Source organism: Tachypleus tridentatus, chromosome 2 (genome assembly GCF_004210375.1).
Source record: "Tachypleus tridentatus isolate NWPU-2018 chromosome 2, ASM421037v1, whole genome shotgun sequence".
Classification (NCBI taxonomy): Eukaryota; Metazoa; Arthropoda; class Merostomata; order Xiphosura; family Limulidae; genus Tachypleus; species Tachypleus tridentatus.
The window spans coordinates 151,156,218-151,170,592 of record NC_134826.1 but is presented as its reverse complement, the minus strand read 5'-3'; the positions used below and the strand labels follow the sequence as shown (position 1 = coordinate 151,170,592).

At 31.1% G+C, this 14,375-nt stretch overlaps 1 protein-coding gene across 18 annotated transcripts in view; it reads left to right on the top strand.

Moving 5' to 3' along the window:
• The window catches only part of LOC143245365 (uncharacterized), a 161,196-nt gene that overhangs the window by 36,547 nt on the left and 110,274 nt on the right, over nucleotides 1–14,375 (top strand). For all 18 annotated transcript variants that reach the window (XR_013025604.1, XR_013025607.1, XR_013025605.1 and 15 more), the window contains 5 exons: nucleotides 244–376; nucleotides 909–976; nucleotides 5,757–5,963; nucleotides 11,620–11,734; nucleotides 13,237–13,558. Coding sequence is in view for 13 of the 18 variants with exons in the window: in XM_076491617.1 (XP_076347732.1) it covers nucleotides 244–376; nucleotides 909–976; nucleotides 5,757–5,963; nucleotides 11,620–11,734; nucleotides 13,237–13,558 (845 nt within the window). In the remaining 5 variants the exon portion in view is untranslated. The remainder of the gene's footprint in view (nucleotides 1–243; nucleotides 377–908; nucleotides 977–5,756; nucleotides 5,964–11,619; nucleotides 11,735–13,236; nucleotides 13,559–14,375) is intronic.

The following is a 14,375-nucleotide window of genomic DNA, read 5'->3' as shown; positions in this document are numbered from 1 at the left end:
TGTAATTAAGCACAAAGCTTTACAATAGGCTATCTGTGCTTTGCCCACCACGGGTATCAAAACCCAGTTTCCAGTGTTGCAAGTCCATAGACCTACCACTGTGTTTCTGGGAATACAGAAACAATCGAAATAAAAGAAATTATGAAGTAAAAAATCCTTAAATGTTTTACAATTAAAAAGCAGTAAAACAGTAATCTCTGTAAGCCACAGTTTCAGATAGAGAAGTATGATTTAAATTTTCAGATAAAACCAACATTATTCTTACAAGGACCTCAACAAGTTTGTACAGGAGTGTTTCAGTTACGAGTTTCACCGATTATAGGTGGAGGAGCATTTGGACTGAAATATTCTTGGTCTGTAACGTCCAGTCCAGCAGGTATGTGTTTTAATTACCATTGTTCTTTTAAGGTAGAAAGAAATGGCTCATAAACTTATCATGGACTTTCAGATATTGTCATTTTAAATCTTCATATGCTTATTTTTATTTTTCATATGATTTAATGTGCTGAATAAGTCTATACTTCAAAAGGAATAAATAGCTATTTTAAAATGATTGAAATACTAACTCTATTAAAGCATACTTTTTGGTAAACTTTTATTTGTCTTTGTTTGTCATTGAATTGCACATGATTCATATTAAATCGATATGATAATAAACTGTCATATTTTTAATGCAGTTTATGAATAAAAACAAACTGTTTCAGTTCTTTAATTACTATTTTGCAAAAAGGATTAGGCCTACGTATAGAGGAAGTAACTGTTGTAAGTACTTGTCTTTAACAGTTTAGACTTTTGCTAATAAGTAAGAGTCAATAAGTATGTCTTCAAACTTAAGGTACATAAAATCTTGCTTTTGAAGAGAAACACTTTTATATGTTTATAATCAAATGTTTGGTTTCATATTTTAGTGAATTTATCAGTCTTTCATGACATACTGTACTACAAGAGAAACGTTGTGGACATTCCTGTGGAAATGGTAAGACAATCTTATTTAAATCCTTTCAGAGCCTTTTGAGAATAATTGTAGGTGTTACACTGTGAATACTTCTATACATGGGACACAGTAATTGAACATTTAAGGATAAAATATACATTATTTTAAAGAACAACCTTCTCTTTTAACTTCTTTATGGATTCTTGCAGTCCTTCTTCAGTTTTATCTATAATAGCAACATTTTTCAGAAAAGTCCAGATCCAATAATGTATTATTCCTCAGCTTTATTCTACATTCTTTAGTTTCTATCTGCTTCATTACATGGTCAGATAGCATAATAAAAAAGAATGATGATACTCATTCTTCGTACACCACGGTTGACTTAAAACTGCCTGTTAGTCCATCTGAGAGTTTCACCATATATTTTGTTTCCTGGAAGATTACCTTCATTACATTTTTTATTTGGTATTTCCTAACAATTATCCACATCTCTTTTGGGGTTGTACTGTTTATTGACTTTTCAAAATCAATCAAATTTATGTAAACGTGTTTCTGAAATTCAATAGAATTCTCAATAATTGCATAAAGTATGAAAATATAATCTTTCATAGTTCTACCAGCTCTGAATTCAAACTGCTTTTATCATAGTTTCTGATGAGTAATAGTTTTTATTTGTACTAGTAGGACAGAAGTGAGAACTTTATTTAGTAACCATGTAATTTCTCTTTAATCATAACAATTATTTACATCTTCCTTCATGGACAATACAATCTATATTCTGGTCTTATGACAAGTTTTTCCTCCATACTGCATTAAAAAAGCTTTGATAATACCTTTCCACCATGTATTCTCAAGACGGCTGGTGTGGGGATTAAACCTTTATTTTGATGAAAGTTTTCATTCCCATACCAGCCGTCCTGAGAATATATTTTTACTTTAAGTGGGTTTCTTGTTATCACAAATTCTTTCTTCACCTCCTTATTGATATTGGGTGCTTGTTGTTCTTCAGTTTTTGAATAGCTTTCACTGTTTTATCACCTGATATTTTATCAGTGTGTATACTTACACCATTGTCCTTATTATTGGCAACAACACTTTTCCTTAACAACGTTTTGCTAATTCAATAAGTCTTTAGCCCCCTTAGTGGTACAGTGATATGTCCTTGAACTGCTAAAACGTATGGTTTTCATACCCATGGTAGTCAGAGCACAGTCAGACCTTTGTGTAGCATTGTGGTTAGTTACAAACAAAATATGCGAGTCTTTAAAATATTCAACCAGTTGTTGTATAGTTTCTTCTTCCAATTTAATTATATTCACGTCTTTATCTTGGACAGTTATGTTTCTCCCACCTTCCTTTTTCTTCTGTTTCAATCAGTTTTCTTTACAACAAGTTTTGCTTGACATTTTTACTATTTTTACTTTATAATATGCTTTGTATTTGTCCTTTAGACTATTATCTAAACAGAGTTGGATCCTTACCTTTCGTATGGCTTTTCTTTGATCAGTTAGTTTCAAGGTCTTGTGATATCCATATTTCTCTCATAATTTAATAGTAACTTCAGAACTTCTCTTCACTGTTTCTTTGAATCTGTTCTTCTATTCCTTGATTTTCTTCTGTTTGATAATACTTTAACCTTGGTTAAGTTTTCCTTTGTCTTCGTGGATCTAAAGTGTTTTGTAAACATCGGTGCTGATGATAGAAGCACGGTGATTTTTTGTTTTCAGTAGTTTCAGTATTCAGCTAGTTTGTATTGTATTGTTACACATAGTTCAAGTGGTGAAGAAAGAAACAAGCTGTGATATTCAGTGGTCATTTATTGATTAATAAAAGAAAATAATTTGAGTGTTAGTGTGTGTTATTTCCAGCATAATTGCTTATTATTATTTGAATATGTTTATATAATAATTCAGACCCCAGGAGAGAGACTATGAAACGTTTTACAGAAGACTAGTACAGGGTTAAACCTATTCTGGAGGTTCAGTTGATGTAAACTTGTTAAATTTTTGTTTCTGAGGTTTTAACACAAAACTGTTTTATTAAATTACACTTTTAAACTTTTGTTAAATGGTAGAACCTAATAAGTAAGTATAAAATAGATTAAAATATACAAGTTTATCCTAACATGATACAGACATCTATTTACTTTGAGGTAAATAGTAACCAGTTCTTACCCTGGTTCGAATCTTCTATTCACTCACTTCAGTCTCAAATCTATCAGTTCATGCCAGACTGTATATTATATCATAGTTCAACGTGACACAGCACCTGTATTAGTAATTTTAGATCCTCTTTTTTACAAAACTTGAAGTTTACAATAATACAGCACTAATTCTCAATGATGTAAGTCATCATTGTTATTCTTATAAAGTTATATTTCTCACAAGAAATTTTGTTTTAATCGTACATATATGTAGCTCATACACTGGGAATGAAAGTATTAAACACCTACACTAAACCCAGTCCTCCTTTCTCACAAGTAGAGTTGAATAGTTTTCTATAAAATAATAAGGACTATGATTTCTCTGATGCTAAAGATGACCTCTATGTGATCTGGATGAAAAATCTATCTATAAAATTTGAATCACGTTTTACCAAATTTAAAAATTTGAAATTAATGCTTGAATCTATGCATGATCCATTTGAATTTGACTTAGGACATTTCAGTAAGGAAATTACATCTTTTTTTGTCTTTGGATAAGTGTGGATTTAAAGACGAAATGTTTACCCTGCAAAGAGTAGAACATATAAAAGGTAAACAAAAATGTTCTGTCAGAGAATTTATTCCGATAAATGAGAGTCTTCCAAATTTAAAGATAGCAATTTCAAAATTACTTTCCATGTTTGGATCCACATGGGTGTGTGAGTCAACATTTTCTACGATAGATTTTCTCAAGTCTAGATACAGATCTCGCAAAGTGACATAAATTTAGAGGCAGAGCTGAGATATTAAGCCAAATTTCACGAAGTTTGTGATGAATACCTCCGTCAATTTTCACGTTGAAGGTTAGTTGAAAGGCAATTATTTTGATTCAACTGACATCTTTCAATGTTTTTAATAGTGCAGCTAACGTTGTTTTCATTAGCCACAGTTGTGGCCACTATGAAAAATAAGTTGCCCATCCCTAAACTGTATGATGACATTCTCATGGCATCCTAGTAGTGTGCCCTCTGGTGGCACTACGTGTAACTATAACTTCATCATCTCTGTGTCTAAGACAACACCACCACTACCTATTCATTTCCCCTCTCCTGTTGCCTGAGGTAGCCATTTGGTGAGTACTACACAACATTCTCATTAACTACTAACATGCAATACAGATTTTTGAATATTATCAATGTGGTATTAGGTTGAAATACCTTAAGTTTTCCTTCAATTAAACTTAAAATAATGGGCATATTACCCTTACAAAGCAAGTTAACAAAGTTAACCCCAATGCTTATCTGAAACACAATTATTGTTGGTTTAATTTTTGTTTTATATTAACGTTTCTATAAAATTTTTGTTTTGGAGTTCAGTGCTACAGAGTATAAAATGATATGGCTTAAAAATTTTATACAATATTGATGCCACAACTACTGCAGAGATGCCAACTATTTCAAATGACTGAGCTAAATATTTGTAGACAGATCCCTTTCACAGTTTTAGTCCTTTTAGATTTGTCAGAAACAAACACAAACATGATTATCGCAAATAGCCATTTGGACAATGTCTTTTATTTATTATCAAAATTTATTTGCATCTCACTAGAAATTTTCTTTTCACCCCTTTCAAGCCCTGGGGAACAGTTTATCACTTTATTGTATAGGCCTATATAATATATAATAATTTGGGAGTTGCAATAAGTCGTAATATTTGTCTATATGAGCGTATAGTCGTAATGTGCACACCAAAATCGTAATGATTACTCTCAAATCGTAATGGTTGGCATCTCTGCTAATGGGTCACTAGACGTGCTCCATGTGATTACATCCTACACATACTGTGATGCATATGTAGATACTAATTTCACAAAAAGAATGTATGACAGAGGGCTGAGAATTCTCTGGGGAAACCATTTCTCTATCTTAAGTGATTGTGGTATTTAATGTTCCTCGTGTTGTCACCATTGAATAATATATGTGCTCAAACTGTCACTTACAAATCTGTTACTACAGGACACTAGTGTCGAACAGACATCTTGTCAATTAAATATGATATGAGACAACATAAATGTTATTTGACTAAAGTACTCAAAACACAAACTTAAAATGCTAAACAAGCAGTTTTTCTTTCTATATAAAACTAGATTCAACTTTCAGATTTAGCAAAACCACTTCCTGGTCATACACCTTGTTTTCTTCCACTTCTTTCCATGACTTTTCTTTATTACCCCAAATTCCTGTCTTTCCAAATCCTCTAGACATCACTATTTATCTTGTTTCCAAGAGGTTTATAGAATCTTGTTATCAATTCATTGGTGTCACCTCAAGGTTTTCTGATTGGCTATTCATTCACGTGCTTTATTTTACACCCATAAGTTCGTCATACCATTGTCTATTTAATTAATTTACAAATAAAATAAAATGATAGAAATTCACAATTATAAGTTGTAAAATTTACTACCTGAAAGTGGGAATCTCTTCATATTGTAAATATTATGTATAACAATTTTCTGTGGAGTATTAATTGTGTAAACATTGTAAGATGAGTAACTGATTATAACAGTCATTTACGGTAGTTAGAAAGATGAATGTGTTCTTATAATGTGATGAATTCTTTTTTGTTGCAAGAAAGGTACAGACACTCACACATGTGTATATGTTTCACCATAACTTACAGCTTCAACCAGAAGTTCAATATGTGTTTTCTGTGTTTGGTGAGAATGTCTTGGGTGTCATGAGCGACATCTACTACCATACTGTGGTCCGGAAGAATTTACACCAGCTAGCTGTTTCAATAGCAGGTTTGGTGGAAGCTGATCCCTCTCAGGATAATATGTACAAAGCAGAAATAGATCAATGTGATGAAGATGTATTTCCCATTTCAGTAAGTTATACAGCCTTTATATTTAGAACATATACAGAAAATATTTCAATGTGTTTTATATAGATAAGAATATTTTGTTTTTACATTTACATAATAATTCACATTTAGAGAACTGTATAAAAGGTTTGATTGAACTGTCATGCACGAGAGTAATTATATGGATCTACTTGGGTAGATATGCCTAACATAATGTTTTAAAAATCTATTGTAATACATACATAGTTTATGTGTTTAGCCAACAGCAAATTGTGTTATCACTTATTTTGTAAAAGGTTGTATAGTACCTTTGTTTTCTACACTTTTTGCTTGTTCAAAAGACATATTTCATGATAAAAAGGCATTGTATTGATTGATAAATGTTGCTACACATCACATTAAATAGACAAATGAATTACACTATATAACACAAATTTTGTTCCTGCATAGTATGTGTTATTTCTTAATTGCTTATGTTGTAACAGTACAGAAAATGGCCATTATTCCCTTCAAATTTTGTTTTTGTGACCTGATTAACGAAGTTTAGAAATGAACCTATTTTCTATGTAAAAATGGGCAAATTTGGCACATTTTCATTTACATAAGGTCTGAATAAAACAACATATGTTTCAAAATTTACATGTATTTATACGAAAGTTATACTAAAATGTTTAGAAGTGAGTAGTTTTTCAGATTTGCGACTGTAAGGTGAATCACTTTCACGTATCAGTCCCATCATGTTTTCATTCTACGCTTCCAGGTCACAAAAGCAAAGTTTGAAGAGAAAAATAGGTATTTTCCATTTACTTTAGGCATAAACAATTGGAAAATAACACTTTCTGCCCAGGAACAAGAAAAATAAATATTTTGTCACAAAGTAACTGCTTACAATCGGAAGAATAGATGTAGAAACATAAAGCAACAAGAATATCATAACTTTCTAGGATGCATATTTTTACATGTACCATATTTCCCGGTATCAAAGACACCGCACTATTTTGATCAGCCAAATTTTGATAAAAAAAGATAAACATAAGAACAAGGTTGGAACACTTCCATCAATCTTACCAAGATGTTTCATGGATTGTTTAATGGTACATAAATCCTCTTGTCCACTTTTCCTTTTTTGTGAGCTATATGCTTATTATACATCTCTTTTTGAAAGTGTGTACCTTATATTACCACTAGAATATCTGTGTTATTACCAGTAATAACGTTATTTTAAACCTGAGGAGTTAAAAAGAATGCAGGAATTACAGCACTATATGTAGGGTAATCTGTTCTTATTTATTTATTTGTTATTTAACACTAAGTAACTTATACATGTAATTTTGGGTTATATAGAGGGGCTTGGTTTACCGTCTAGTATCAAAACGCTTCCTTTAGTTTAGATTTAAGTCTAGGAGCAAGCGTTTCAATACCAGACAGTAATCCAAGCTTCTTTATATGACCCAGAATGAAATGTATAATTTACTTAATTAGCATTAAATAACAAGTAAATAAATATATTCAATATTATATAATATAAATAAATATTTTTTTCCCAAAATAATTTTCAAAAATAGGGTCTATGGCGCCGGGAAGTACGATAATTATGTTTTTCATTCTTGTTTTTGGTAACAATATTCAAGAATTTACATGTGTAAAAATGGCTGGTTTGGGTTGAGAAAAATTTTATATAGAGGAGCGAACAAAGTTTTGATCTTCTTCAGTGATCATCAGGTTCACAAAGTATCTCTACTATTTGTTACTTCATACCACGCCATTACCATCCCAATCAATATTCAGTCTCATTCACAGTTAGTTTAATGATACGAGTGTTGTATGTACGATAAATAAAACCATTCGATCTGATCAGAAAAAATAAATTTTTGATACTATCTTATTTATTTTTGTTGTACATACATGAAAAGGTGCTGATACACCATCAAAGCACATTCTACTAAAAAACACTGTTTTGATGTAATAATTTATTGATAACAAAATTGTAGGGATGTATTGACAGATTTTGTTTGCTTTGGGAAACTTTAAACCCTTAAATGGCAGCCATCATCAGTTGTTGATGCAACTTACAACATTTCCACTGTTTAACGGTTACAGGGAATTTAGAGATGAAAAATATAATTATGTTGAAGTTAACTTTTCCATATTAATGAAATTGAAGAAAAAATACAGTTTGTTTATTTTTGAATTTTGCGTAAAGCTACACAAGGGCTATCCGCGCTAGCCATCCCTAACTTTGCAGTGTAAAACCAGAGGGAAAGCAGCTTGTCATCACCACCCACCACCAACTCTTGGGCTACTCTTTAACCAACGAATAGTGAGATTGATGATAACATTATAATGCCCTCATAGCTGAAAGGGCGAGCATGTTTGGTTAAAAAACAGTTATCAGTAGAGAAAATTATGTTCACCCGAATTAATATTGAACATTCGCTGATGACGGGTCCACTTTTTTAGAAAATAACTGTGTGGACACATTATATATTTACAGTTAAGTTTTATTCATCATGTGTTCAAGCTGTCTCTCAATTCTTATTTTCAAGTCGAACATAGTTGGTGTTCACCGGAAAAACTGAATTTATATATTATTGTGTATTGAAGAGGAACTGTAGTTTTACTAATTTAGAGAAACTTGTTTTCATGAATATGTCTACTTCAGTTTTTCTGATTAGCACTAACACAATAAACAACAGATGTTAAATACTCAATCTTGACAGGAGAATGGTAATATTATAAATATAACTTGTTTTTGACATTATTTGTTTTTATTAAAATTGTTTCTAACCCTAAGCAAATATAATGTGGCTTAATATTTGTTGTTAAGTATTTGTTTTGTCATACTTTAGACACAGTATTTTGTATTTAGAATTGAATAATTAAAATGCACAACATTTCTTTATCATGTTTTTATTTAAAGTTAAATGCACATGTTTTTAATTTTTAAACAATACATGTGTGTATTTATACAGTAAAGCCATATCAGGCTATCTACTATGTCCATCAAGGGGAATGAAACACCTGATTTTCGTACTGTAAGTTTGTAGAAATTCTGCTGTCTCACCAGGAAGCGGTTCAACAATGACAAATGCGTTTTTCAGTAATCAGAACTGTTCTTAGTCATTCTCAGGGAAATCTGTGTACTAACATATCCAGTATAACTATTCATTGAATGAACATGAGCTGTGCAAAGCAGTAAGAAATAAATCTTCATATATTAAAACAGCGTTAGTTATTCATGAAGTATTTGAAATTTAAAAAGTAAATAAATAAATTACACCAGCTGCATTGTGACGACTTCCATTATCTTTCGAATATGAGCTTCCAAATGTTCTTAAATCAGTACTTTTGTAGTTAGTACAGAACAAGGCAATGTTGTGAGACTGCTTAAATTTTCAATATTCAAAATACAATCTTCTGTTGAACAGTTTCTGATGTCACAATCAAATACCTCTAATTCCTATTTCTCTTTTACCATAAAACATCAAAATATAGACTCCATATTTTTATCACAAGAATAAAATACTGTGTTTGAATCTCTTGATTGTTTCCTGTAAGGTATAGAATACTTTTTAAATCTGAGTATAGCACAAGTGTTAAATTTAGTTATTTACGGAAGCAATATTTTATTTCAAGTTTTATAACATAACTGTTTATGAAGAAAATCTTACATATATCAGTTATTGTGAAGAACAAATTGTTGTATTATTACATCATGTTACTAGAACCTTTTAAGCTTTTGTCATTATTATAATTGAGTGTTATTGTATCATAATATTTCATTGTGTATAGAATGTTCTGGGCTTCTTTTTGCTGACAAAAGTGCACAAAGTATAGTTTGAGTTAGTTGTAGACTTAACATAATGTTTTCAGATGACATGTAACTCATTAGTCTATCTTGACTGTTCCATCCTCCAAAATAAACTAAATCTGTCAATAAAGTTTAAAAACTTAGTTAGTCTTTTATCATTCATATTCCTATCAGGTTTTTCTTAAAATCAGTTAAATTTACTGCTTCTACAACATCTGAGTACAACCAATTCTGTTAGAAAAATGAAACTGTCTCAGCTGATGATGCCCAGGTAAAATTGATATTTGTTTCCCATAGCTCTACTGTTCTCACTGTTATATATGATAAAATATGACACATGAACACTATCAGTTACCTTTACAATTTTAAACACTTCAATCAGATCCCCTATAACTATTATATTTCCCAATAAAAAATAATTTAATAGATCTTCATCTCTCCTGATATGATAATTACTCTATCCCAGGCACTGTTCTTGTAACCCTCCCCTGAACCCTTTCAGACAATTCAATGTCTTTCAGAAGGAAAAGATCCAAAACAGAACACAATACTCTAAATTTGGCCTAACCAGTGATCTATGCAATGAAATTATAGCCTCCAAGTTCGTATTCAATATTTCTGTAGATACAATCTAAAATACTATTTGCTCTACCACTAGCATCAGCACACAGCTTGTATGTTAGCTGAAGAGACTGATTAATCATTACACTAAGGTTCCTTTCATTCAAGACATTGATGAAGTTATCCCCGTCCGTATTATATTAAAATTATAGTAACCAATATGCATTGTTTTACACTTATTATAATTAAAACCCATCTGCCATTGATTTGCCCAACTCACCAAATGATCTAAATTTTTTGTAAATTAACACCATCCTTTTTACAGCCAGCAGCACCTAAGATCTTAATAACATCCACAAATTTAAGTAATTTATTGACTATTTCTTCATCTATATCATTGATGTAAATTTTAAAAAACAGAAAAAGTCCGAAACTGAGCCCTGAGGTTCCCCACTTGTTACATTGATCCAGTTTAACTGAACTCCATTTGTAACAACCTTCTGCTTTCTTCCACCTGGCCACTATTCTATCCAGTTCACTAACTTATTCCTCCACATCTATAGAGATAAATGTTTTACAAGTTTTTCATGTGGTTTTTGTATTTTCCAAGATTCAACCTAGTTCCTGAACTTTGTCTTTTCCCAATTTCATTTTATGATATCCTCTCAGAAGAAAATTAAATTTCATCTCCACGTTTTTGGTGCTTTTTAAATGTCATTATACTCAATTATAAAAATAATTATACCATCTAAAATAAACTGGAGGAAAGTAGGTGATACAACAAAGATTTTTATTTAAATCTGTGTTTTACATTTGTAAGTTTTACAAGAACATTTTCTGTGATGTTTGGACTCTTCAACTGTTCATTATTGTATGAAACAAGATGAATATCTTCACAACCCTGAGGTTCTAAAGAAATGTTTGCTAATGTCCTGCTTTTTGAGAAATAAACAATTGAAATTTTGAAGTTTTTAGATGTTTCACATCTTAACTATATTTTACTTACTTATTAATCCTATTTGATCCTTTTTTGTTCTCTAATTGTTCTGTTTCCTTTTGTTCTTGTAACTGGATTTTATTGATTGCATTTTTAGAATTATGATTCATAATTATTCTCTTTGCCACAACTTATTTGGTATGTTAATACTAAAAGTTGATATGCAACTGTACGTTGTTAAAAACTTTATTGAAAAATGATGTAGCCAATGTTAAATCAATTGTGGCTGTTCTTATTCGGTTTATCTGGTTAATAGTATCTTACCTTTTTATCTATCACACTTTCTTACAAGAGATATATATTACTTTCAGTTTTACTGGCATGTGAACAGCAGCGACTTCTCTCTGCCAACCATTAGTTCACGATTTTTGAGAATACTGAGATACGATATGAAGGGAAACAAATTTTACGAATTAGATGTTGCAGGTAATGTCATATTTTGTGTATTAACTAATTGTTGAAGTGTAAAATATTCAGTTTTCTTCAGTAATTATTTTTATATATATTTACATTGATGTTTATTATTATTAATATCAGTGGTTATCCCAGTAACCTTGTGTCTGAAAGATGTCACTGAGCATTACATACATGTTGCATACTAGGCAGTAGAGGGCGATTGCATCTATAAAGTGGCATCACAGGACGCCTTGCTAGAAATGACGTAGTAGTTCCATGAAGGAGCAACAAGGGACCCGTTGACATAATGAATATGAAAATAGTTTACAACCAAACCACCAGAGTGTGATGTAGATCAACCTGGTTACGTTATCAACTTGTATATTTAATTGACTTGTACAAAGAAGTAAAACTATCATTTTTTAGTTTCTATAGGTTTAAAATTGCAATACAAATTTTCAACACATTTTGAAACTATATCATTTTTTTTGCAATAAAGATCGTGCAATCTGATCCACATAAAAAGGTGTACACATTAAGTAAACACGAAAATGTTTGCGACAAAACCATGAACAATCACACAATTAATATCTTTGTGAGATTCAGTTTAGATAACAGCTTTCAATGTGACATATGTTGGCACAGGTACTAACCGAAATGAATACAATATTATTATGTGGTCTTGTGTAACAGCTTAGTGATAATGTAACCTATAAAACAGATGCTACATAAGCCTGAAGTTATGTAGTATATACTGTATAATTTATATAGTAATGTAAGAACTGTGTGGACTTGTGTAACATCTGTTTAATAGGTTAGATTATCACCAAGCTGTTACTCAAGTCCACTTTGTTCTTACATTACTATATAATATACTGTATAAATAATTTTGTATACACTACATAACTTCAGTCTTGTATAAAGTTGCTTTATAGGTTAGATCCATCACTAAACTGTTACATGAGCATAAAAATTCGTGTTTCTAAAGAGAAAATTAGGATTTGTTTAAGTTGAAGGTGCTTTAGGGGTTGTGAATGAAAATACAGAAGAACCAACAGAAATAAGTTTTTTTTCTGATCTTTGTAATGAGATGATATACAAAAAATGTTTATATAATGCTTATTATTTCCTCATATTTTAAACTTTCATAGATATTCCAAACTGATATTTAAACCATTACCTTGAGGGTGATTATTTTTAAACACTTATATCAAGAATAATAAACAAAGATGAAAGAGGTTTATAGGAAGGATAGCAGGATGTATGTCAAAAATAGTATTTGTAGAAGTCGAGATGAATGAATCATCTATATAGGAAGTAACGAGTCATTTTATAGCATGTGGTTGTTTGTAAAGAGTTTTTGTTGTTGTCATTCTTAGGACCAACAATAAATATAAAAACTGACTGTCTGAACAGTGTATGTTGTTTAGTGGACAGGAAGGTAGAAACTTTGACTGGAATATGATAACATAAAGAGAAGTAAACGAAAGTTTTAATGCTAATATTATGTTTACCTTCATTTGTTATTCTAGTTTTTGATGAAAGGAAACAAATTTTGATGGGCCGATCATCCATTGTTATTAGAACCAAAGAAATACAACTGGTGACGAGTACGAGAATTAAATTTCTGACAATTGGTTATAAACAGCCATTTTGTTTGAATGGGTCATATTTTGATGATCCCAGTAAAGAAAATACAACTATGTTCTATCAGTGGATGTGTTTTCTTGATAATGGGTTACCATGTTACATCACTCAAGAAGATGGTGGCATATTAAGACTGGAACAAGTTATTGGAGATGATGTTTTTTCCCGAGAACTCTGTATCAAGGATGGGTTACCCCAACTGCAAAAGTAAGTTTTTTATGATTTATATGTACCTTTTTTGTGCATTCTTGTAATTTAAAGATCAAACACTGGTTAAAAACAAGTGAAGTGCCGTTGAATTTTTTCGTACGTCAAATTTCATTCTCAGAATTGGATATCGCACTTATAGGTGCTAAAGTCTTAGCTTTGCTGGTAGAGTTGATAAGTATACTAACCCTACCCTTGTTTTAATCAGTTTTTGTGATGACCACTTGCGAAGGTAATTTGAGTAAATACGAAATTAAATTCAACAAAAAACATCCATAATACACATGTGTGTATATATATACTTAGTCATGTGAAAAAGTTAGGGCACCCTATGTCCTAACATACGACATGTTATTGTTAATGGCCAAAATTATTTGGACACAAAAAAAGCCTGTGCATTTACGTAACATATTTGGATATATAGATATTTAATCTCAATTTTAACAACACTGAGAGATTATAGGAATATAAAAAAAACAATTAAACCTCAAGAAAAGATCTTCTGTAAATGTAATTCTACAAAAATGCATATTCTAACTGAGGAAAAAGTTAGGACACCCACATTTATTCCCACTTAAAATGGCTCAATTCACACACAGGTGTATCATACCAGGTGCACATGATTAGAAGATCGTTGCTCAGCACTTTGAATGAGGCTTTCCCTCTTTAAACGTAAGACACATAGTTTTGTGTGCTCCTGACTGTTGAAGTGAGAGTGAGCACCATGGCGAGAGCAAAAGAGCTATCGGAGGCCTTCAGAAAGAAAATTGTAGCAGCTTATGAGTCTGGTAACGGATTTAAAAAGATCGCAAAAGAT